Source organism: Panthera pardus, unplaced genomic scaffold (genome assembly GCF_024362965.1).
Source record: "Panthera pardus isolate Hobbes unplaced genomic scaffold, ASM2436296v1 HiC_scaffold_12, whole genome shotgun sequence".
NCBI lineage: Eukaryota > Metazoa > Chordata > Mammalia > Carnivora > Felidae > Panthera > Panthera pardus.
Genome location: NW_026526677.1, coordinates 41,234,359 through 41,261,474, shown reverse-complemented (window position 1 = coordinate 41,261,474; position 27,116 = coordinate 41,234,359). Strand labels below are relative to the sequence as shown.

The 27,116-nt window shown below is 38.9% G+C and overlaps 1 protein-coding gene across 2 annotated transcripts in view; it reads right to left on the bottom strand.

Moving 5' to 3' along the window:
• Positions 1-6,198: 6,198 nt before the first annotated feature.
• TPH1 (tryptophan hydroxylase 1) overlaps positions 6,199-27,116 on the bottom strand; it is a 31,921-nt gene continuing 11,003 nt past the window's right edge. For both annotated transcript variants that reach the window (XM_019456466.2, XM_019456465.2), the window contains exons 3-11: positions 23,610-23,793; positions 21,318-21,418; positions 17,873-17,940; positions 17,550-17,746; positions 14,719-14,854; positions 13,895-14,021; positions 9,097-9,192; positions 8,157-8,290; positions 6,199-6,406 (exon numbers count right to left, since the gene is read on the bottom strand). In XM_019456466.2, the coding sequence (XP_019312011.1) occupies positions 6,232-6,406; positions 8,157-8,290; positions 9,097-9,192; positions 13,895-14,021; positions 14,719-14,854; positions 17,550-17,746; positions 17,873-17,940; positions 21,318-21,418; positions 23,610-23,793 (1,218 nt within the window). In that variant the 3' untranslated portion in view covers positions 6,199-6,231. The remainder of the gene's footprint in view (positions 6,407-8,156; positions 8,291-9,096; positions 9,193-13,894; positions 14,022-14,718; positions 14,855-17,549; positions 17,747-17,872; positions 17,941-21,317; positions 21,419-23,609; positions 23,794-27,116) is intronic.

Here is a 27,116-nt window from a genome sequence, read left to right as displayed (position 1 = left end):
TGTGTCTCCCTCTCTCTACCCCTCCCCTGCTTGCTCCCTGTCTCTGTCTCTGTCTCTGTCTCTCTCTCAAAAATAAACATTAAAAAAAATTTTAAAGATGATAATCCATATTCACTAGTTCTTGACCTCCTCTGCTGACATAAGCCTCCAGTTCTCACCACCCTTTATGCCTGGGAGCCCTGGAATGTATGTATCTCCAGGGAGCTCTGAACACACCTTTCTTGTTCTTTCACACCAACCACTCCTTAGCATTTCTGCCTGTAAGTCCACTTGAGGGCAGCACCTCACTTTTTCCTCTCCCAGACTGAGGCATCTTGAGAACATCCATGACCATGCCGAGAAAAATACAAATTTGTGAGAGAGATATCTAGAAACCAGCATATGACTTCCAATCTATAAAGAGGTTGGAGAGGCAGAGAGAATTCTGATAGGATATAGGGGGACTGTTGTCAATGTGCTTTGAGCTCCACCCATCTCATGTCTCAGGAAAGGGTGCTTCCGCAGAACCACTTAGAGAGCTTGGTATGTATCCCTCCAGTCTGAAGCCTGGGCAGTCTGTAGATTTGTGCTGAGAAATCCGGTGGCTTGTGGCCAGATAACTACTCTGATAGTTGAGCGAAGAGAGATTGATACTTCGGACAGGTCTTTCATACCCAGAATATCTCCCAAGCAAGTATTTCCCACTCTGGAGCAGTTTGGCCAGGGGGTGGTTTTAGACCCTGTCCAGAGGAATTTCTGGAAGGGTGAAGGGACACCCCAATAGAGTTAACCACTAGATTCCTAGAGAGTGAGGGAGATGAATACAACAGCCCAGTCAGAGAGGTAGATTGACCCACATCCAGAGATTCCTAAGAAATAAGAAGGTGGGAAGGTCTTCCAAAACACCCACAGAGAATGAGTCAGCATTAAATACTTACCAAGTACAGAAAGCACTGATGCCAACTCACGACAGTATCAAACCAAACAGAACTTTCTATTCATTGCCTCTCCTCCCCACCACCATTCCCAAACCCTGGAGGAGCCAGAGGCATCCTAGTGAGTGGGCACAGAGGAACAAGAAAGAGAGAAATTAGAAGCCAAGGACTGAAAATGATAAGAAAATTCGAGGCCAGGACCTGAGATTTCAGCTGAAGGGGCAAGTAGAGCTATCCACAGAGTCAGTTTTGATAGAGAGAGGATCTGGAAGGATACAATTTCACCCCTTGAATGTACATGCATCTATATTTCAGTTACCTTACAGTTATATTATTATATCTTTTAATACAATTTCTTGGAAGTGTTGAGATGTTGTCACTATTTCAACTACATACATGTCACTGAGTATCTCTTCCCACTAGCAGCCTGGTTGAGTTGCAGTTCCTGAATGGGGCCAAACTATTTGATGATATCAATTTCAAATGCCTTTTTTCCCCTTAAGAGGAAAGTATAAAGTACTTTGGGACCACCTAGACTATATCTATGTACCATGCAAATTAAGAAATGTTTTCCTTTAGATTATCTTCTTTTATAGATGAGAAAAACCGAGGCTCAAAGAAGTTAGATAATTTACTCCCAGGTTAGATTTCCATATTTTTTTTAACGTTTAATTTTGAGAGAGGGGGAGAGAGAGAGAGAGAGAGAGAGAGAGAGAGAGAGAGAGAGAGAGTGCAACCAGGGGAAGTGCAGAGAGAGAGGGAGACACAGAATCCATAGCAAGCTGCAGGATCTGAGCTGTCAGCACAGAGTCCAATGCAGGGTTCGAACTCACGAAGAGTGAGATCATGACCTGAGCCGAAGTCGGACCGACTGAGCCACCCAGGCACCCCAGATTTCCATTTTTGATACAGGCGAATTAGTTAGCTGCAGATCAAGCCTCTCGCAAGAACAACTAGAAAAGCTGGGGGATAGTATTTTAAAAATCTATTTTAAGTCATTGGAAAATTATCAAAGCAGCCAGAACTTGAAGGGCCAAGATCTGGAAGCTGAGAGTTTATATTTGGCACTGCTTTTCCACTTGAAGTGTTTGCTAATTAGCAAGTAGTGACTTGGAGGCTAAGAAACTGGGCTGAAAGCTGCAGCTGAGAAGCTGAGAAGCTGAACAGTACTTTCAGCAATCTTATAGGGGTGAGGAGAATGACAGGAGGAGGGGACAAAAGTAGGCATCCAGGGTCCTCAAAGAGAAGCCCTCATACACACCCATAGCTTTCCTTTGGGATCCCTAAAGCACTGCACCCTGAGAGAAGAGTGAACCGGAAATAGACCAGCCCTCACAAAGACTGAAGTTCAGCTTCAAATTAGCTTAATCCCTAATTGGACTAAGAAGATCTTGCATGCCATTATATACTGCCTGTTAGAAGCAAAAGAATTCCTTCTGGAAGAAGATAAAGTCATCCAGAAGCTATGGGAGATCCTGGATCAGGACAGTGAGTGTATTAATGATTCTTTACATCTGGATAACAAGTTTCTTTTTACAATGTCCTTTTACAACATAATTCCTCCAATAACTCAATGAAGTAGATTTAGCTAATGATACAGATGAGGAACATGAGATTGAGACTTTATCAAAAATTCCAAAAGTAGTTACTAAGTTCCAAGTGTGTTGGGTTTCCCTTATATCTCATATTCACAAGCTTTTCAAGAAGTATAGGAATGTTATAAATTTCTTAAACTTAAAAATTGCTAATATATATTGAAATCTGTTTTTAACATGTTTGACAAAAAAAGGCTACATTAAGAACATGAATTTTGTGTCCATTTATTATTATCTGCTTGAATAACAAACTTGCAAATCATAAATGTATATTACATAGTACAATAAACACTAGACTGAAATGGACCACAGCATCTTTATACATTTCCTAGAAATTACTATATGGACTCTATTATGTGTGCCTCTAAAGAACTCCAGGATTTTTTCCTTTTTCAGTTTTGAAGCCAACTTACAAAGTAAGTATAATTGTGTACATTCTGGTGTGTCATTACAATATATAACTCCAAATTACAACATAGGCAGATTAAGAAATATAGGTATTCTGACAACCAGCTAGATTTTAGAGCTTTCTTCAAAAAGTCAGAAAGATACCACCTACATCTTTAAGTATTAAGTCACTGATTAAGAATTATAAACCAGGGGCGCCTGGGTGGTTCAGTCGGTTAAGCGGTCGACTTCGGCTCAGGTCATGATCTTGCAGTCCGTGAGTTTGAGCCCCGTGTCGGGCTCTGTGCTGACAGCTCAGAACCTGGAGCCTGTTTCAGATTCTGTGTCTCCCTCTCTCTCTGCCCCTCCCCTGTTCATGCTCTGTCTCTCCCTGTCTCAAAAATAAATAAAACATTAAAAAAAAATTTTTTTAAAAAAGAAGCCCTAGCCTTCTGAGATAATTAAAAAAAAAAAAAAAAGAATTATAAACCAAACTTTCGACTCAATTCTATTCTCATATTGGAGTAAATATTAACATATTCTTAGATGCCTTAAAGACATATATTTAAAATATTTATTTAAAATTCTAAGACTCTCAGGACTCCTGATGTACCAAGTAAGTATCACAAGTCCAGAAGTTAGAAGAACTAAAATCAATCATTAAATATTTCCATTATTCTGAAGTTATAAGTAATATTGATTGTGCTCTAACACTGATTTTAGTGTGCTTTATGCAGAGTGGTTTTAAATACCACAATCTTAAAATTCAAAAACTATGATTCTTTATACCATGATCAAAGTTATATGAAAATAACCAAATATGATATGCATAACTTGCTATTAATTGTTATCTATCATGGTTTTCTTACAGATTTCCTTGCAACCAAATTCACTAACTATAAACTAGCTAATCAATATTTTAAATGATTTTAGATTAGCTGACTTAGATCTATTACTATCAAAGGTATATTAAGTTATACTTAACTAAAATTATAGGTAATGTAAAAATCTGAAATAGCATGAATTACTCTTCCCAGTTCTATTTCCTTGTATGACCTAAAAGAAATTTTTTTAAGTTTCTATAATTTCTTTTGTGGCCTTAAAATAAATGAAAAGATCTAGTGGTCTGTTGAGATACAATGTGTTAAATGGTATACCATTTGACTATTAATGTGAAAAAAAGTAAAGACAGTTTTTTAAGTACCTGATTAAGAATGAGTAATTGGCTAAAAATATGACCCATAATATATCATTAACAGAAATGACATCACTGGGAGAGGAACCTGGTGGGGTGTAATATTCAGGTGATCCTGAGGTTTTTATTCATGGGTTCTTTTTTTTTTAACCTACTGAGTGTGAGATACTTGGCAGGTCTACCGTGTTGTATAACCCCGTTTCATTCTATGCGGATGGTACCACAAGAAGTTGTACAACATTGGCCTGATTTATGGGACATCTAGATGGAAAATATCTAGCAGGCAGATGGACTTAAGAGGCAAAAATTCAACAAAGATCTCAAGGTTAGAATTGCAAACACGGGAGTCATACAAAATAATAATTGAAGTCATGGATGTGGATAACATTTCCCATAAAGAGATGGCAGAAAGAGAAGACCAAAGACAGAAGAAACTTGAGGAGGGAGTGGGGAAGAGAAAAGGAGCAAATTAAACAGACACAGCATGTATTGAGGAGTCCAGCTTCACCTGCTTGTATCAGGCCCCCTCCCTGTACTACACAGCAGACACCACATAAAAACCAGTCCTTGCACCCTTGCATTATTAGTGTCAGACCTAAAATGGTCTTCTTGACCTTTCTCACATCCCATTTCCTCAGCCGTTTCCCCACTCTCCACCCTTATGCCTCGACTCCCTATTTATAGTCTCACCTTAAACCTTGGAAATGAAGTGCCCAACATCAGTTTTCCAACATTAACTTTGTGCTTCTCTCACCTGTCTCAGTTTGAACTCTCCATTTGACAATATCATCTTCTGCTAACCTAAGGGCAAATCCCATCATGATACGCTGCACGTCTGAGTATAGGGCCTTGCAAATGCCTGGCCTCCAAGTTCCCCGTTGGACCCATGAGTAGAACAGATAATCTGAAACAAAATCAGCATGGGGCATCTGGGTGGCTCAGTCAGCGTCTGGCTTTGGCTCAGGTCATGATATCATGGTTCGTGGGTTTGAGCCCCGCAGTGGGTTCTGTGCTGACAGCTCAGAGCCTGGAGCCTGCTTCAGATTCTGTGTCTCCGTCTCTCTCTGCCCCTCCCCTGCTCATGCCCTGTTTCTCTGTCTCAAAAATAAAATAAACGTTTAAAAAAAAGTTTTAAAACAAAACCAGCATCATGCAGTGCCTTAGAAAACAAAGGGTCTCACTCAAGGAGGATGGTCACATGGGAAGGGGCTCCCTAGTGCCCACCAAATAAAGTCCCAAATTCATAACCTGGTCTTGAGGATGATGCCCTAATCAACCTTTCCAGATTTAGCTACTCCTATTTCCTTACAAGATACCATACTTGAAACTAGACTACTTGTTCTTTATGAGGTGTGCTTCATGTGGAAAGGTCTCTATACTTCTGCCCATGCTAGCAGTGGAGACAGTGGGTCTCCTATTAACTTTATGGCTCTGAATGCGATCAAGCTTGGCACAAATCCAATGATAAGTAAGGTACTTTAGAAATAAAAGGATCTTAGGTATCAATATGGGTCAGCTCCATGATACCCACCAAGGCATTTTAAATGATCATAAAGGTCATTTTACTCAAGAAAAATTAGGGAAAAGAGAATCAAGCCGGTATTAGATCTATCCATGGGGTTAAAAAACTTCTCTATAAAAAATGAGTGGTCAGTCAGGGGCGCCTGGGTGGCTCAGTTGGTTAAGCGTCCAACTTCAGCCCAGGTCATGATCTCATGGTTTGTGGGTTCAAGCCCCACAAACCGGGCTCTGTGCTGACAGCTTGCTCAGAGCCTGGAGCCTGCTTCAGATTCTGTGTTTCCTTCTCTCTCTGCCCCTCCCCCACTCACTCTCTGTCTCTGTCTCTCAAAAATAAACAAAATGTTTAAAAAAAATTTTTTTAAATGAGTGGTCAATGAATTGTATGGTATGTGAATCATATTTCACTAAGCTGTTACAAAAAAAAAAAAAAATAGGTACTGGTATAGAGTATCCAGGTACAAATTTCCAAAGAACTAATTAAGGAGTGGGAGTAGAGAATGTTGTTTGGCTACTGTCCCTCCATGACCAGGTCTTCAAGAAAAGCAGGAGCTGGCCCAAGAAAAGCAGGAGTCAATTTTCACAGGCCTCTCTCTGAATTGGCGCTCAGATGCTTTCAGGATCAGATGCTCAGCTGCTTGCTGACCTTCGCAAGGGCATCACTGACAACATCCAGATCATGCTGCAGTTCATTCATGGCACTGGTTATGCTCTTGGTGTCTTTCAGGATCTGAATACTCCGTGTATATGGATTATACTTCACTCCAAACGGACGCTTAATTGTTTTGGTAAATTCTCTATTGAAGAAAACAAGTAAGAGGCAATCAATTTCTAGGAGGCAGAATGATGAAAACGGAATGAGCAACAGCAAACCTATTTCACACACTAGACAAAAGACACAGCCAATTTGACCTATTTCCCTACACTGCCTTTGCAGAGATCCCCTGGAATCCTACACAGGTAGGAAACCTAAAATTGTCATAGACACATCCACCCCTGCATTTCTAGGGAAAGATCCTGTGGATGACTGTATTAATGATGTATTCCTTTATATATCTCTTGGCTACGCTAAGGAGACCAACTACAGTAGCTTTATCAGTAGACAACGGGAGCCCTTGACCACCTAGTAACAGACTCCTCAGCTGTGATTTACATCACTACAGCTATACACACACAAACACACATACATGGAAACAGGCCAGAAACAGGCCAGGAGGCCTGCCTCCTGCACATGGACATTCTTTCTGTTTAGAATGTCATCCTCTAGCCTGTTCTCAAATGACCTAACTTCTACCCTTTCTTCACACATTAAAGTTCTGCCTTCTTTATCAGGCCAACATTTGAACCTCTCATTTGGCATCCCCAAGAACAATTGTATTCAGGACCCCTAGGAACACACCTGAAGACAGCTGTACAGGAGTAAGGGCTGAAATGCAGCTTGCAGTCCAACTGGTCTACCCAGAAGGGACCCCTTTTTCTAGTCTGCACAAAGGGGTCATATGTGTTAGAGGAAGCCCTGCTAGTATTGTTATTTGGTTCTGTGCATGGCCTAACTCCTCGAGTAACAGAAAATCCCTGGAAGACAAGGAGCATGTCTTAAACCCCCATCTATCCCACAACGATCTCACAATGTGACCTCATGACACCTTCCAACAAATGTTGTGTTAATTCTGCTTCTATAGCCCTACAGTCTTGGCCAAGGCCCTTATTTTCACCTGAAGTATTACAAAAATCTCCTAAGTAGTTTCTCTGCCTCCAATGTCCTCCTTTCTTAACAATACACTTAGCTGATCAATAGTTAAATAACACATAGCTTGACTGCATCACACTCTTATATGTTTCCATCTCCTTACCTTTTTTATGCTGTTCCTTAGCCTAAAACTTAACATACCTAAATCCTATTTATCCTCCAAGTGCTTTTTCAGATGTCATTAAGCTTTCCCTGTTCCTCCATCTGGAACAAATTGCTCCTGAATAAAATGGAGAACAAAGTTTCATCTGTATCGCTGTAAGGCTTCCTATGTTGTTACGTAGCAATTTGTATATAGTTTATTTTTCCTATTAGATTATAAACTCTGATGAGAAGAAACCAATTTCTCAATGTATCTGATTCATATATGCAGTCACCAAACATCACCATAAACAACATACTCTAAATATTTGTTGTGAAAGGGAGATATATCACAGGCAGAAAGTACCTAGTAGGCTTCTAATTATCCAGCTGCTTACTTCTGTGATTTGTTACCTTTATTGGACCTATATTTTTCTTTAATATTTTTATTTATTTATTTATTTGTTTATTTATTTATTTATTATTTTAGAGAGAGAGGTCACACGAGTGGGGGAGGGGGCAGAGGAAGAGAGAGAGAAAATCCCAAGCAGACTCCATGCTCAACACAGAGCCTGACATGGGGCTTGATCCCATGACCCTGGGATGATGACCTGAGCCAAAATCAAGAGTCAGATACTCAGCTGACTGAGTCACCCAGGCGCCCCTGGACTCATCTTTTGCAGAGGAAAGTTAGGCATGAGGAAGATATACTTTACCTCATCTTCTCTTTTGCATCTTCAAAGCTTTCAGATACAAAGTAGACATCCTGAAAAGTTGTGATGCGACACTCCTGTTTGCAGGTAATCTTGGGATCAAAGGGCTTTACTTTGGCATGTCCAGAAAGTGAATGCTAGAAGATAGTCAGTGAATCAAAGAATACTGTCTAATTGTATGGATCACATCCTAAACACAACCACCACAATCAGCACACCTCTGAATGTACTAATGCAATGGCCCCAACCTACAATTCCAAACTTATTTCCTACAGCATTATTTAACCCACAATATACTTCAGCAAAACAAACTGTTGTTCCCCATAAGTGCCCCAAGATCATCCCATAGCATTGTTCTAACACACTTTCCATGTAAGAGCCCCCCAGTGATCTTTATTTATATATTCCTGCATTAGGACACCTACTTTCCATCCTGTACTAGTTATTCCTATACATGACTGTACCCACCATCAGGTCGTAGGCTCCTTAAGAGCAAGACAGTACCATGGACAGTGTTTCATACACACCCATTACTTAACAAACATACTTAGTTCATTCCTTTATTGGATAAATAATCAATCTCAAAGAATTCTCTAGAATTTAGGAGAAGTTATTGCTAGCACACTAAAAACGATGAGAGAACAGCAAGACTTTGCAAGCAAAAGCTCTAAAGTACTTTTTATTTAAAAGATATATCTATAGTGTGTCAACTATACTCAAAAAAGAAAAAGAAATTAAGTAATTAAAGTCCACATATAAGTAAAAAAACAATTTAAGATATTGCTATAAACTTGGGAAATAGAGAAAATTGTCTCTTAAGTAATGTTTATTGCCACCCCAAGTATTTTCCATAGTAGACACTTGTTCAAATCCAAAAACTCTTTCTGGTCGTATCAATCATATTAAGTGAACATGACTGTATGCAGAGGTTTACAGCTCTTACTTTAAGTTCACTGATGGAAGAAAGTAATCCAGCACCAAAGACTCGCAACTGCCCATCTTGTTTACAGAGACCAAACTCCACAGTGAAAAAGTAGCACTGCAAAAGGACATTGATATTACTTTCACATCCTGAATCAGCTCAATTTAAAACAAACTGCAACCCTTAGAGATTGACCCAAAGTGTCCTGGAATTAAGTTCAAGACCCCCAGACCAGTTCACAAGTATTTCTACAATCTGGGCTTGTTCTAAGGTAGCCCCTCTCAAACTGCTGTTCCCAGGACTCTTACACACTCTTAAAAATTACTCAGGACCTGAAAGATCTTTTGTTCATGTGGGTTACAGTTCACTATATTTATGGCAGTAAAAGTTAAAACTGAAAACATTTACATGTTTACTGATTAAATTCAAAATGTAATAAACCATGTTATGGTAACATAACCATTTAATGCAAAGTGACTTATATTGTACAAAACAAAAAAGAGTCAGGAAAAAGGCATTGTTTTACATTGCTCTAAATCTTTTTTAACATCTGGCTAGATATTATTTAATGTCTGGCTGGAAAACAAGATGGATTCTCACATCTGCTACTGCATTTAACCTGTTGCAATATGTTGTTTTGGTTCAAGTATACAAAGAGAATTCAGCCTCACACAGAAAAGTAGTTGGAAGAAGGCTAAATATTTTAATAGCCTTTTCAGATAATTGTGGGTATTCTTCTTTGACACATCAGAACTCAACAAGTGGCAATTTCTTAGAGTTCAGCTGTAGTGTGGAGTCTGAAACTGTATCAATGAACTCTAGCCTTTCTTATATTGAAAGCCACTTTGCACTGTGAGTGGGTCTTTCACTTAAGGACCCTGTGCAAGGGTTGCAGGGACTCTAGTGGGTCCCCGACCCACAACTAGAGAAGCACTGTTCTGATCGTCTAGCCTATTTCATACTATCTCCCCGACCCTAACACACTCTGCTCCAGCTTCTCGTCATTTCCCCAGACACACCAAGCACCTCCTGTCTTCCCTTGTGTGCACTCATCCAGAGATGCTCTTCCTCCCTTTCTTGGCAGGTGAAAACATGACTCATCTTCCCTGGGCTAGTCCAGATGTTCCTCTTCCATGAAACCTCCCCCAAGCAGTTCTCTGTCCTCCCAGACCACTCTGCCTGAACTTCGCTGTACAGTTCATCCCATCCTAACACAACAGCTTCCTCAAGTAGCGTATAAATTCCTTGAAGGCAGGAACCAGGCCTTCCTCATCTTTGTATTTGCAGCACGACATCTTGTACCTAGTGCTCAAAGAATATTTTTAGCATCATCTTTAGAGGGCCTATCATTTTTACCAAAGAAATATTTACGAACTATTGTTATTGAACTCTAGTGTTTCTCTACCATTTTTTAAGGCCCATGTCTCCTTTTGATGAACCTTAAAAATCTTACATCCTCCTTTAATGTTATTGAAATAATTTAAATTACCAATTTTGATGCCTTTGATTTCCTTTTGTTGTCTGATTGCTGATGCTAGAACTTCCAACTTTACATTAAACAACAGAGGTGAGAGTGGACATCCCTGTCCTGTTCCTGATCTCAGGGGGAAAGCTCTCAGTTTTTCCCCATTGAGGATGATATTGGCTGTGGGCTTTTCATAACTGGCTTTTATGATATTTAAGTATGTTCCTTCATTCCCAACTTTCTCAAGGGTTTTTATTAAGAAAGGATGCTGAATTTTGTCAAATGTTTTTTCTGCATCGATTACCAGGATCATACGGTTCTTATCTTTTCTTTTATTAATGTGATGTATCACATTGATTGGTTTGCAAATGTTGAACCAGCCCTGCAGCCCAGGAATGAGTCCCACTTGATCATGGTATATAATTCTTTTTATATGCTGTTGAATTCGATTTGCTAGTATCTTGTTGAGAATTTTCGCATCCATATTCATCAGGGATATTGGCCTGTAGTTCTCTTTTTTTGCTGGGTCTCTGTCTGGTTTGGGAATCAAAGTTATGCTGGCTTCATAGAAGGAGTCTGGAAGCTTTCTTTCCCTTTCTATTTTTTGGAACAGCTTGAGAAGGATAGGTATTATCTCTGCTTTAAATGTCTGGTAGAATTCCCCAGGGAAGCCATCTGGTCCTGGACTCTTATTTGTTGGGAGATTTTTGATAACTGATTCAATTTCTTCACTGTTATGGGCCTGTTCAAGTTTTCTATTTCTTCCTGTTTGAGTTTTGGAAGCGGGTGGGTGCTTAGGAATTTGTCCATTTCTTCCAGGTTGTCCAGTTTGCTGGCATATAATTTTTCATAGTATTCCCTGATAATTGCTTGTATTTCTGAGGGATTGGTTGTAATAATTCCATTTTCATTCATGATTTTAGCTATTTGGGTCATCTCCCTTTTCTTTTTGAGAAGCCTGGTAAGAGGATTGGCAAAGATGAAGTCAAGCTTTCACATTTTGCAGATGACATGATATACATGGAAAACCCAATAGACTCCACCAAAAGTCTGCTAGAACTGATACATGAATTCAGCAAAGTCACAGGATACAAAATTAATGTACAGGAATCAGTTGCATTCTTATACACTAATAATAAAACAACAGAAAGGCAAATAAAGAAACTGATCCCATTCACAACTGCACCAAGAATCACAAAATACCTAGGAATAAACCTAACCGAAGATGTAAAAGATCTGTATACTGAGAACTATAGAAAGCTTATGAAAGAAATTGAAGAAGATACAAAGAAATGGAAAAACATTCTGTGCTCATGGATTGGAAGAATAAATATTGTTAAAATGTGAATACTACCCAAAGCAATCTATGCATTCAATGCAATCCCAATCAAAATTGCACCAGCATTCTTCTTGAAGGTAGAACAAGCAATCCTAAAATTTGCATGGAACCACAAAAGACCCCAATAGCCAAAGTAATATTGAAGAAGAAGACCAAAGCAGGAGGCATCACAATCCCAGACTTTAGCCTCTACTACAAAGCTGTAATCATCAAGACAGCATGGTATTGACCCAAAAACAAACACCTAGACCAATGGAATAGAATAGAGACTCCGGAATTGGACCCACAAAAGTATGGCCAACTAATCTTTGACAAAGCAGGAAAGAATATCCAATGGAAAAAAGACAGTCTCTTTAACAAATGGTGCTGGGAGAACTGGACAGAAACATGCAAAAGAATGAAACTGGACCACTTTCTTACACCATTCACAAAATTGAACTCAAAATGGATGAAGGACCTGAATATGAGACAGGAAACCATCAAAACCCTAGAGGAGAAAGGAGGAAAAAATCTCTCTGACCTCAGCCGCAGCAATTTCTTACTTGACACACCTCAACAGGCAAGGGAATTAAAAGCAAAAATGGGGGCGCCTGGGTGGCTCAGTCGGTTAAGCGGCCGACTTCGGCTCAGGTCATGATCTCACGGTCCGTGAGTTCGAGCCCCGCGTCGGGCTCTGTGCTGACAGCTCAGAGCCTGGAGCCTATTTCAGATTCTGTGTCTCCTTTTCTCTCTGCCCCTACCCTGTTCATGCTCTGTCTCTCTCTGTCTCAAAAATAAATAAACGTTAAAAAAAAAATTAAAAAAAAAAGCAAAAATGAACTATTGGGACCTCATGAAGATAAAAAGCTTCTGCACTGCAAAGGAAACAATCAACAAAACTAAAAGGCAACCAACGGAATGGGAAAAGATATTTGCAAATGACATATCAGACAAAGGGCTGGTATCCAAAATCTATAAAGAACTCACCAAACTCCACACCCAAAAAAACAAATAATCCCGTGAAGAAATGGGCAGAAGACATGAATAGACACTTCTCCAAAGAAGACATCCAGACGGCCAACAGGCACATGAAAAGATGCTCAACGTCACTCCTCATCAGGGAAACACAAATCAAAACCACACTGAGATATCACCTCACACAGGTCAGAGTGGCTAAAATGAACAAATCAGGAGACAACAGATGCTGGAGAGGATGTGGAGAAACGGGAACCCTCTTGCACTGTTGGTGGGAATGCAAACTGGTGCAGCCACTCTGGAAAACAGGGTGGAGGTTCCTCAAAAAGTTAAAAATAGATCTACCCTATGACCCAGCAATAGCACTGCTCTAAGAATTTACCCAAGGGATACAGGAGTGCTGATGCATAGGGGCACTTGTACCCCAATGTTTATAGCAGCACTTTCAACAATAGCCAAATTATGGAAAGAGCCTAAATGTCCATCAACTGATGAATGGATAAAGAAATTGTGGTTTATATACACAATGGAATACTACGTGGCAACGAGAAAGAATGAAATATGGCCTTTTGTAGCAACATGGATGGAACTGGAGAGTGTTATGCTAAGTGAAATAAGTCATACAGAGAAAGACAGATATCATATGTTTTTACTCTTATGTGGATCCTGAGAAACTTAACAGAAGATCATGGGGGGAGGGGAGAGAAAAAAAAAAAGGTTAGAGAGGGAGGGAGCCAAATCATAAGAGACTCTTAAAAACTGAGAATAAACTGAGGGTTTATGGGGGGGTGGGAGGGAGGGGAAAGTGGGTGATGGGCATTGAGGAGGGTACCTGTTGGGATGAGCACTGGGTGTTGTATGGAAACCAATTTGACAATAAATCTCATATTAAAAATAAATAAATAAATAAATAAATAAATAAATAAGAAATCATTTAAATTAAATTAAATATGAACAAAGACAAATCTAACAGCCATCTTGAATCTGTACTTTTAAACTGACACTCACATCCCACCCCAGATAAGAATTACTGATCTACACAGCTATTTTCAGATTTATACCGTTGCCAGTTTTTGAACAGCCTCCTCTGAAGCTCCAAGAGAAGCCAGGCCAATTTCTTGGGAGAATTGAGCAAAACTAGGTTCAGCCAACAGGGGGACATGACCTAAGAGTTCATGGCAGGTATCTCTGAAAAAGAGGTACAAGTTTGTCACACTGTGATGCTTACGTCACACATAAATCCAAAATCAACAATTCAATCAAGCCAGAATCTGATCTTCCTTCTATTCAGGTGGTATTACTTGGAAATAGATCACAAAGGACACTAACAATTTAGTAGAGAAACTATTTTGGTTCAAACCTAGGCCACTCAGAAACATACACACATAGGATACCCATAGACGTGTGTCCCCCACACCCCCACCAAATCAAGTCTCTGCTCAAATTTCACCTTCTCAGTGAGTCCTTGTCTGATCACCCTTTTCAAAACAGAAACACTCCACACATAACACTTTTTTCCTCCTGCTCTGCTTTACTTTTCTCCATAGCACTTTTCACCATCAAATATAATATGTTATTTATTTGTTTATTATCCTTATCCCCCATTGGAATATCAATTCTATGAAGGCAGAAATTTCTGCCTGATTTTTTTCAATGCTACACTCCCTGTGCTTAGAATAGCACCTGGCACCTAACAGGTTGTCAGTTACTAATGGTAATGCTAATGGCTAACATATGCAGAGCATGGAGCATGTATCATGTGCCAGGCATTATTCTCAATGCTTCACATGCGTTCATTCATTTAATCTTCACACAAAACTCATGACGTGAGTACCACTATGACAAATACTATTTGATGAATGAAGGCTGAAGTAGAAGTACTCACGGCTCTGGGGTATAGAGAGGGTCTGAACTGTGTCTCACATACTGTGTGCAGTGAAAAACTCGAAAGGCTAAACCTGATAAGAAATCTCTTGGTGATAAGTAACCAGCCACAGGACGGATGGAAAAACCTGTGCGCTCTGCAAAGCAAAGGAGAAAATGAAGAAAATCTTCACCCAAACAGACCAGTTACCGCCACGCTTTAATACTGCCAGTGGTACCAAGTAACACTTTGAAGGGAGAACATGGAAACTAAAATGTGTCATGTGTGCACTAAGGGGAAGTGATAATTATTAAGCACTTACTGTGGTCAGGCAATGAGTTAGACCTTATACATCATACCGCCTTTCATGTTTGCAATTTGAATTAAAGTTTATTCTCCTCATTGTGATGACTATAAAACTGAGGCTCAGAGACTTAGTAAGTATCCAAGGTCACACAGTAGATAATAAAGGTAGAAAGGGAGCCCAGGTCTCCTTATATTACACCTTATTGTCTCCCTTAAAGGGTTTAGAATATCTCTTAGACAATCTTACTTCCTTTTGCAAAAAAAAAAAAAAAAAACTAAGAAGATCTATTAATTGAAATCAGAACGATTTTTTAATCTATGCCATTTTTAGCCAGTATTACCTCTTGCAAAGTAGTTTCTATACTTTCTCTAAACTGGATGGTGCTCGTTTATTCCCCAACAGCTATAACTGCGTATGCCCTCTATAAAAAGAGACCAGTCAGTGGGCCACAGTGGCTCAGGGGAACTCTATAAGCTCTACTCTTTCCATTCATTTCAAACCCTCACCCTCTGATCTTCCAGTTCCACCCCGTTGCTTTGTACTTGGATTCTCCCACTCTGATGGGTAGATTTCATGGTCCAATAGAACTCTCCATGATAATGGAAATGTTCTATATCTAGGCTGCCCAATAGGGTAGCCACTAACCACATATGGCTATTAAGCACTTGAAATGTGGCTAGGGTGGATAGAAAACTAACATTTTGATTTACATTAATTTGAATTATTTAAGCAACCACATGTGTCTAGGGACTACCATATTTGACAGTGCAGAGAACTCCTTCCAACTGATGTTTTGTTTGAAGTATCATTTAAGTTTGGTTTCCCTCTTTGGCAGTTTCTCTTGAAACACCTGTAGCAACATGTTCTGCAGACAATTCAAGCTCCAGACCCCAAGTGAATAGCTTTCAGTTTTGTACCCATAACAAAATATTTCCTCCAAATCTCAAGCAAATTTAATGTGATAACTTCCATAGCATATACTTGTCCATCTTTGTAAGACCCACGAGGTCATGTGCATTGGTTCTCTGTCATCCTTCATCACTATTTTTTTAATCTGGTTTTTATAGGAACCATGTACACGAAATCTTCTCTTGTAAAACTATCATGCCTTTTCCTGTTTAGTTCTTAGTTTTGCGCATAGTGGTTGACTAATAAGAATTATGGAGCTAAGTAAATTCATAGACTTTTATGACAATCTATGTAAGAAATTCAGTGATAGGAATTTCAGACCATGGTGGAAATAAACTAAACCGTTTGAGTGAAAAGCATAACTTCTATTTGTTCCGTGAGATCAAAGGGGATATATATTTTTCTTACATACTGTAAACCCTGGAAATTACTGATCATGTTACATCCTAAACTAGCTAGAAAAAATAAGGAAACCTGAACCAAATAAGCATGAAGAACTAAAAGGAAAAAAATTAACCTACTCTGTTAATGCCTCTACTTGCACATCTTCCTTGGGAAACTGATAGAGTCTTAGTGTGGAAAGGAGCTTCAGAGATCATTTACACCAATCTTCCCCTAAGGAGCTTGAATCTCCTTTACCATACCCCAGACAAGTGGGTATAGGGCTTTTGTATGAAAACCTCTGGGGAGGCAGAAATAATCATCTCATGAGCCTGTTCCATTTCTAAATGGCTCTTTTAACACAAGGTCTTCTCCATTTTGAGCCAAAAGCTTGCAGTTTCAATCCAATTGTCATTTACTTTAGGGCCACATAGTAATTCCTCTCTTACATAAGATGATCATCTGGTACCTAAATAAAGCTATAATGTCCTCTAAATCTCCAGGCTAAATATCCTAAGAGTCCTCCAAATTTTATTTATATACTATGTTTTCCAATCCCCTTATAATTCTGCTCACTTTCATCTACACCGGCTGCAGGTTATGATTGTCCCTCTTCAAATGGGGTGCCCCATACTGGATCCAATACTCCAGGACGGAGTAAGGAAAATCTGACCTCCAATGTACTGGACTTTCTTCTTCTTTAATAATTTTTTAAGTTTATTTATTTATTTTAAGACAGAGAAAGAGAATGTAAGTGGGGGGAGTGACAGAGAGAGAGAGGGAGAGAGAGAATCCCATGCAAGCTCTGCACTGTTGGTGCACTGTTGGTGCAGAGCCTAATGCGGGGCTTGAACCCACAAACCATGAGACCATGACCTGAGCTGAAGTTGGACATTTAACTGACTAAGCCACCCAGGAGCCCCTTGACTTTATTCTTTTATTAAAAATTCTGTCATGGATGGGGCTCCTGGGTGGTTCAGTTGGCTAAATGATCGACTTTGGCTCAGGTCATGATCTCGCGGTCTGTGAGTTCAAGCCCCGTGTCGGGCTCTGTGCTGACAGCTCAGAGCCTGGAGCCTGCTTCGGATTCTGTGTCTCCCTCTCTCTCTGCGCCTCTCCTGCTCACGCTCTGTCTCTGTCTCTGTCTCTCTCTCTCTCTCGAAAATAAATAAACATTAAAAAAATTTTTCTTAATTCTGTTATGATCACAACAGAGTTCAACATTCCCCTTACATAAAAGTAATTCACTTATTACCTTTTAAAAAGTTTGAGACATCTTCCAATTGTGGGATATTATCTTCCCGGTATCCACAATATTTAGAAAGCAAAGGTAAGTTTTTGAGATACTCTCTGCAGGCATGGGTTGGGTAAAGTTTGTTCAGCTCTCGGAACACGGTTCCCCAGGTCTTAATCTCCTCTTCAGTGAATTCAACCTTGGGAATGGGGTCTCCACTAATGAGACACAGATGTTATTTTGAATTAGCATTCAATAAATAGTAGCACTCACTTTCTATTTACTAAATGAGTATAACTTATTCTATTCATTTATTTTATATGTGTTATTTATAATATACTTACTGTTTATAGTTCATAGCCAAGTCTGCAAAATACTTTCGTCTTTTACGGTAGACATTGTCTTTGAAGCCCTGATAATTAAAGAAAAGTTTTAAAATATCCATCCTAAAAAACACTTGACAAATGATCTTTAGGAAACATTTCACTTTTACTCAAGCTATGAAATTAAAGGGCTACAGAATTATTTTGAGTAAGCATTGTTTAGAAATTGATGATCATTTTTATTTTAAAGTTGATGTTACATGAAAGCTTTATGCGATAGTTGCTACCAGGACAAAAGATTCTATAGATACAAAGACACAAAAATCCTATAGTGGCTACAAAAATAAAATAGTTTGAGGAATAAGAAAAGCAGCATCCTAGTTAAATACACTACTCTTTACCAAAGGTGAGATTCTTTTTTTCTTAATCGTTTGACTACATCTTCAGTTATAGTTTCCTGTAATAGTAATTACTAACAAAATAGTAGTTAATAATACACAAAATCATGACAACTTAATCTAGCCTTAGATTTTATCCCAAAATGCAAACATAATCATATTTGCAAAGGCAAACAATGATAATAAAAAGATAAAATAGTAACATTAGAATCTATACCTAGGAAAAAATTTTTTAAAAAATAGATAAAATAAGACATCAAAATGCAAAACCCAGGAGAAAGCAGCCAATAATGCAAAATAGGAAACAAGGGGAGAATGAGTCTCCTTCTCTTTACCACAGATTAACAAACCCCTACTATGCACCTGGCCTTGTGCTAAAATCCAGAGAAACAAATATGAATGAAGCACAATCTGGGTCTTCAAGGAGTTTATATCCACCAATTATTATGAAACAATATGATAACTGCCTTATTAGAGATATGCACAAAATGCCACTGGGACTCAAAAGAGAAACTTTGAAAGAGAGAGAAAGTCCCAACCCAGACAGAATATGTGAAAGAGTATGGGGGACGGGGGGTAGGTCAGGAAAGGTTTCCCAACAACGACTCCTAAGCTAAGTCTCAAAAGAGGAAAGGAGATAGCTGGATGGAAAACGCCAGAAAGGACAGCAGCAGTGACAGTGCAGAGCTGAAAAACAGCATTCTGGGCCTAGGGAAACAGGAGCAACCCAGTGTTGCTGGAGTTTGGAGGAGGAGGTGGGGCATGGAGTGGACTGGTTTAAGGTCTGCTAGTAAAGGTCTGAAACAGCCTGGATTCCATCTTTGGGTAATGGGAAGCCACTGGTGATTTCTATAAATCAATCAATTAATCAATCAGTGAGTGAGTAACAGCTTTATTGATATAATTCACACACCATAAAATCTTAAAGTGTACAGAGTAGTGATTTTTAGTACATTCACAGTGTTGTGCAACTACCTCTACTATGATTTCAGAAAATGTTTATTCCCAAAAGAAACACCATACTCATTCACAAACTCTCCCCATTTCCCTTCACCTCCAGACCCTGGCAGCCACTAATCTACTTTCTGTTTCTATGAATTTGCGTATTCTGGGCATTTCATATAAAAGGAATCATATAACATATGGTCTTTTGTGATCGGCTTCTTTTACTATCAGTTTTCAAGGTTCATTCATATTGTAGCATATATCAGTATTTCATGCTTTTTTATGGCCAATAATATTATATTTTAGGGACATATCAAACTTTACTTATCTATTCACTAGTGGATGGACCACTTTTTGCCTCTATGAACATTTGTGTACAAGTTTTTGCGTGGACATATGTTTTCAATTTTCTTAGATGTGTACCTAGGTATCAGTGGTGATCTTTAGTCAGAAAAGGGATAATGGTCATCCTGAGGTTTTATTTTTTTTAATGTTTTTTTAACGTTTATTTATTTTTGAGACAGAGAGAGACAGAGCATGAACGGGGGAGGGGAAGAGAGAGAGGGAGACACAGAATCAGAAGCAGGCTCCAGGCTCTGAGCCGTCAGCCCAGAGCCCGACGCAGGGCTTGAACTCACGGACCGCGAGATCGTGACCTGAGTTGAAGTCGGATGCTTAACCAACTGAGCCACCCAGGCGCCCCGTTTGTTTGTTTGTTTATTTATTTATTTATTTATTTATTTATTTATTTATTTATTTTTTATTTTTCATCCTGAGGTTTTAGATTGCTCTAGTGACTATGAGGAGTATGGGTTTAAGGTGGCAAGCTGGAAGCTGGGAGATGTGTTAAAGGTGTGGTATAAATAAGGAACAAATTTAAGCAATATTTAGAATATCAAAATCATCAGCACTTGGTAGTAGATCAGTAAAACTGACTTAGTCACCTCTCCGTAAACATGACCCAGATTTTCTTGACTCTGACCCTTTGCTCATGTTGCAGTGAATTATCTTTCCTCTCCATCTCTTTGCTGCCAAAATCCTTTAAAGCCAAGTTAAGAGGTTGACCTCTGACCTCTTCAACCAGACGTGTTTGTCCTCCTGTGTACATCTCAAAGCAATTTATCTGTGCCACTTAGCACTTTTCACAATTTGATCTTGTGTTTATTCATATATGTGTGCTTTATCTTTCCAACTGAGCAAGTACAGCAATGTATTAATCCCAGTTAATAAGTTGACTAATAAGATATTATAGAAAAAAAAAAATAGGCAGATCATCTGAGGACTGGCTAAGGCAATACACAGTCAATGTATACAGCTAGTAAGTGGCAGATCAAAACCTTGGTGTTGACTCCAGAATTGCGATCTTTTTTCTCCACCTTCCAGGACCGAAGAGCTCCATAAACAACCCTGATGCTTTGGGCTTACTAATTCTCCAACTCATGCCTATACTGTCTCCCAGGTAATTTTCCAAAGAAACAATTTCGTAGTTCATCAACCACCGAATAAATCAATCATGCTGGACAGTCTTTCTCGCTCCTATCTTTACATGCCTTTCCAACAATCCATGCCCCACTTTAGTAAAAACTGCTGCAGGGGCGCCTGGGTGGGACAGTCAGCTGAGCGACCGACTTCAGCTCAGGTCATGATCTCACAGTTTGTGAGTTCGAGCCCTGTATCAGGCTCTGTGCTAACAGCTCAGACCCTGAAGCCTGCTTCTAATTCTGTGTCTCCTTCTCTCTCTGGCCCTCTCCCCCTCATGCTCTGTCTCTTTCTCTCAAATATAAATAAAACATTAAAAAAAATAATAATAAATAAATAAATAAATAAATAAATAACTGCTTCAAATTCTGTCTTCATTTTAGAATAACTTTTGGAATAGCTCTTAGTAATAGGAATGCCAGGCATGCGACAGGTGTTTTGGAGCCACTGAGGTTGGATGCTCTTCAGGCCTTTAGTTTGGATTCCACCAACAAGGAAGACTACCGGAACTTCCCAAAATCCAGAGTAAAACAAGATCCTATTTAGTCTAGAATAACCACAATCTCCAAAAAAGAAAATGATTTCCCTTAATTTTTTAGTTTGCTTTAAAATATTCTCTTGAAAAGATTTATTAAGATACTTACAGGATGGTCTGCATCCAGTTCAGATCCATACATCAGAACTCTGTTGGCACAATGATCCAGGTCAGAAATCTTCTTTGGAAACCAAGGAACAGTTTCCATACCTGCAAAATACAAAACCACTGAATGTGGAATAGATGATCTTAAATAAGGCAAGAAGGAAGAAGAAATTAAGAAAGTCATGGATACATTTGGAGGAGATTTTTAATTTTAGCTTGTACTTTGAGGCAAAATTTATACAAGTATATTGCTCTATCTCTTAATAAGTAAAGTTTATCCAAAATTTTTGAGCTTAAAACTTTTTTTGATTTCCTTGAGTTCCTAGGTGTTGGAGAAATGCTGTACTTTAGAAATAGACCTAAAGTACAAAAAAAAAAAAAAAAAAAAAAAAAAAAAAACAACTAAAACCCAGCTATCCTTAAAAAAGCAGAGTAAGGATGTACAACTTTGCAGACCAAAGGTACAAATTTAATAAGAATGAACGTTTATTTTTGTTGATGCAAAGGATCTTAGAGACCATTTGTGTCTTTGCCACTCTGATCTCTCACCCTCCCTGAGACATACAGGCCCTCTGAGAACTCTGGGGTTTTTGCATACGCTATTCTCCTCCCTGGAATACCTATACCCCACCCCCACTTCCTCCTCCACCCCATCCTTCTGTTTTCCTGAAAATATCCTTCTCTTCCTTCAAGACTCAGATCTAATGAACCTCCCCTGACCTTGTAGGTTGAGCTATTTCTCTGTCCTCTGGGCTCCTGTGACACTGTTTCTGATTCTTTAAAACATTATCTGTTCATATCTGTGTCTTACAGGAAAGAATGGGAAGGACTCTAGGGGAGGGACTATGTATATCTGTATCCCTGTTTCTTAGTAGAGACATCTGACACAACTTGGTGTTCCCTAAACACCAACTGAACCATTTAGCCCCTAAAAAATTCTTCATTTTATAGATGAGGCAAACAAAGCTCAGAGATGAGAAGTAATTTATCCAAGGTAATTCATCTCTATTGGAAGAGAGAGAACTAGAATTCAATCCTTCTTGTTCTAGCCATTTAATGCTCTTTGTAACATACCCAGAATTGATAGTCAGATTTAACCCTGAATACCACAGGGGCACCAGTCCTAGGCTCCTGCTCTGCCGGATGTTAATCCTTTGTTTGTTTGTGGTGGGCCTGGGACACCTAGGATAGCATCTGGAGCACAGGGACTTTGGGCATGGTGGGGACACTCAAGGGATTTGGGGAAGCAGCTATCTGCCATGTAGAAATGGAAGCATATTAGTATTTTAATAACTTACACAGCCATGCAAATGCATAACAGATCGGTGTCAGTCCTGATTATACCCTAATGTCGTGCATAATCTAAAGGGACTATTTTATTTTTTTATTTTTATTTTTTTTTACAGATTAATATATTACTTCAGAAAATACATTTTAAATCAGTAATATTTTTTGTGACATTTCATTTGCTTATTTTCTTTTTTTTTCATTTTGTTTACCTCCTTTTATTTTTTTTTCAATATATGAAATTTATTGTCAAATTGGTTTCCATACAACACCCAGGGCTTATCCCAAAAGGTGCCCTCCTCAATACCCATCACCCACCCCCCCCCCTCCCACCCCCCATCAACCCTCAGTTTGTTCTCAGTTTTTAAGAGTCTCTTATGCTTTGGCTCTCTTAAAGGGACTATTTTAAATTGAGTAACATATATATAATGTGGTTGGATTATCTTTTTGTCTTTTGTCCCAAGTAAACTATGAGGATTTTTTTCACAACAGAAGATCTTAGCCATCTGAAACCTTAGAAGGCTGTGTTGCTTTTCACTTGCTTTTGGTGGGAGTGGGGACAGGGAGGAGTATGTAAAGAGTGTATTCATACCATAATCATCAGCAACTGTCAACATTCTCCACAAATTTGAACACTTAATATCTGCCAGATGGTAGGCCCTGTGGGAGTCTCTAAGGGCTCGGGGATTGTAAATTGAAGGTTTGTGAAATCAAGAAATGTTTGATGATTTGGAAACTGAGAAAACTTAATCAATTTCTAACTATTCTGAATTCTTTCTTGCACCCAACGTTTCCTTTTCACGTTCCCTCACACTTGATAAAAATGTTGCTTTATAATTGTTCTGTAGTATTTTAAGCAATTACATTTGGGGTTTCCTTCACTACTAGACTGTAAGAAATTTGAGGAGACAGTGTTTTATTTTTATTTTCATGCCTCCAAGATAAATACAAGATTGGACACACATGATGTACTTAATCTTCTCAGGGGGTTTTCACTTTTCGAACTTACCGTCTTCTTTCACAGTAAAATTATCTGGTGGATTCACAGAGAGAACGTTAGTGTAGGACTTCAACAGATGAAAAATATCATTCAATTGGTCTCTGTTGATATCACAGTCAATAAAGATCTCAAATTCTGAGTTTCTTCTCTTTGATTTTCGGGACTCAATATGTAACAGGCTCACATGTTTCTCCTGTGTAAAGCAGAGAGTGAAGATACATATGACAGCCTCAAATGGTATTAGTCACTGAGCTCGTCACATTCATTACCACTAAAAATCAATTCCACACTCACCATAATATCAAAGGAGAAAGAGGCTGTTTTTGATGCAACAAGCAAAGTAATTCCCCCTAAATATTAGGTACTGTTCAAAAAAGTTTGAAAAATTAATCACCCACTAGAAAGTCCCTCGAATTGCCAGAAATGAATGGCCTTCAAACCAAAATATCAAACCTGTGAGCACTGGTGGTTCAGTGGTAGAATTCTCAAACCTCCTAGATAAAAAGAACTTTTCAAAGATTCTCACAAATAAAAGCTAGTTTTCAAAAAGGGATACTAGGGGGCGCCTGGGTGGCTCAGTCGGTTGAGCGGCCGACTTTGGCTCAGCTCATGATGTCGCGGTCCATGAGTTTGAGCCCTGCGTCGGGCTCTGTGCTGACAGCTCAGAGCCTGGAGCCTGTTTCAGATTCTGTGTCTCCCTCTCTCTGACCCTCCCCCGTTCATGCTCTGTCTCTCTCTGTCTCAAAAATAAATAAACGTTAAAAAATTTTTTTTTTCAAAAAGGGATATTAATGTTAGTCCTTTAGAAAGAAAAGTTTCCTTTGTGAATATGCATTTAATAAAATTAGCTGAACAGCTTGAACAGAGTATTTAATACCTCAAATCTCTTAAGCTACAAACTTAGTAACCAACTGAAGCAGATTGCTTCTTCTGCTCTCTTCCCATGCCAGCCTGAGCTGGGTGCCATATGTGCAAGCCTGTGGGAGGAGGATATCTTCTCTTACCAATTTGGATAGCTGAGGACCAGCACCGGTGACATAATAATGAAACATAAGAACCAATTACCCAACAGTTTTTCCATCAAAAACAAAAAAAAAATTACAAGGTTGGAATAGCTAATTTCCAACACTAACCAGTTCAATTTGAATTAACTTGGTGAACACCTACGTAGCCAGGTAAGGGCTGTGAAGCATACAAAGAAAGGTAAGATATACAAGGAGTTTATAATCTGGTTAGCTAACACATGAAAGACTAAGAGAAATAGAAGTAATAAGTATTTGGGTGCAGAGATGTCCTGGGAAAAAGCATTATGGGCTGGAGAAAGTAGAAGTTTCCATGGAGCAGATAGGAACTGAAATGAGTCTTAAGAAATAGATAGAGTGGGAAGACAGAAAAGAAGAAGGGGGATTCAAAACAGGAGGAACTGCATATGTAAAGGTAGGGATGAAGTAAGAACTATTAGGAACATGAACTGACAAGAAAAAAAGAGTGAGTATCAGGGATATTGGAAAATTGGAATGGGCAAGGTTTATCCTGGAATATAGACTTTATCATGGAATCAATGGAAGAAAGCCAGTTACAAAATATACTGGACTTGATCAGAGGTACAGGAGAGTTTCTGACATTGGCTGTAGCAACATTTTTCTCGATATGTCTCCTGAGGCAAGGGAAATAAAAGCAAAAATAAACTTTTGGAACTACATCAAAATAAAAGTTTTCTGCACAGTGAAGGAAACAATCAACAAAACTAACAGGCAACCTACTGAATGGGAGGAAATATTTGCAAATGATACATCTGAGAAAGGGTTAGTGTCCAAAATGTATAATAAAGAGCTGATACAACTCAACAACAAAAAAACAAATAATCCAATTGAAAAATGGGTAGAAGACATGAACAGATATTTCTCCAAAGAAGACATCCAGATGGCCAACACACACACATTAAAAGATGCTCAACATCACTCATCACCAGGGAAGTGCAAATTGAAACCACAATGAGAGGCTCCTGGGTGGCTCAGTTGGTTGAGCGACCAACATCAACTCAGGTCATGACCTCACAGTTTGTGAGTTCAAGCCCTGCATGGGGCTCTGTGCTGACAGCTCAGAGCCTGGAGCCTGCTTTGGTTTCTGTGTCTCCCTCTCTCTCTTGTGCTCTGTCTCTGTGTCTCATAAATAAACGTAAAAAAATAATAAATAAAGTTTGTAAAAGAAAAAACAACCCAACAACCACAATGAGATATCATCTCACACCTATCAGAATGGCTAAAATAAAAACACAATAAATAACAAGTGTTGTCGACGATGTGGAGGAAAAAGAACCCTCTTGCACTACTGGTGGGAATGCAAACTGGTGCAGCCACTTGCCACCGGTATGAGGTTCCTCAAAGAGTTAAAAACAGAACTACCCTATAATCCAGTAATGACACAGCTGGGTATTGACACAAAAAGATACAAAAACAATAATTAGAAGGGATACATGCACCCCTATGTTTATAGGGGCATTAGTTATAATAGCTAAATTATGGAGGAGCCCAAGTATCCATCAATAAAAAAATGGATAAAGAAGATGTTGTGTGTGTATGTATACACACACACACACACACACACATAAATATATGTATACATATACATATATGTGTGTATATATATACATATACAATGGAATTTTATTCTGCCATAAAAAAGAATGAAATCTTGCCATTTGCAATGACGTGGATGGAGCTACAGAGTATAATGCTAAGTGAAATAAGTCAGTCAGAGAAAGACAAATACAATATGACTTCACTCATATGTGGAATTTAAGAAACAAAACAAATGAGCAAAGGAAAAGAAAAGAGAGAGAAACAAACCAAGAAACAGATTCTTAACTACAGAGAACAAACTGACAGGTACCAGAGGGGAGCTGGGTCGGGGGGAAGTGGGTGGGGGGATGGGTGAAACAGGTGATGGGGATTAAGGAGTGCACTTGGCGTGTTGAGCACTGGTTTATGTATGAAGCTTTCAATCACTATATTGTATACCTGATACTAATGTAACACTGTATGTTTTTTTTTTAATATGAAATGTATTGTCAAATTGGTTTCCATACAACACCCAGTGCTCATCACAATAGGTACCCTCCTCAATGCCCATCACCCACTTTCCCTTCCCTCCCACCCCCCATAAACCCTCAGTTTATTCTCAGTTTTTAAGAGTCTCTTATGATTTGGTTCCCTCCCTCTCTAACCTTTTTTTTTTATTCCCCATGGTCCTCTGTTACGTTTCTCAGGATCCACATAAGAGTAAAAACATATGGTATCTATCTTTCTCTGTATGATTTATGTCACTTAGCATAACACTCTCCAGTTCCATCCACGTTGCTACAAAAGGCCATATTTCATTCTTTCTCATTGCCAAGTAGTATTCCATTGTATATATAAACCACAATTTCTTTGTCCGTTCATCAGTTGATGGACATTTAGGCTCTTTCCATAATTTGGCTGTTGTTGAAAGTGCTGCTATAAACGTTGGGGTACA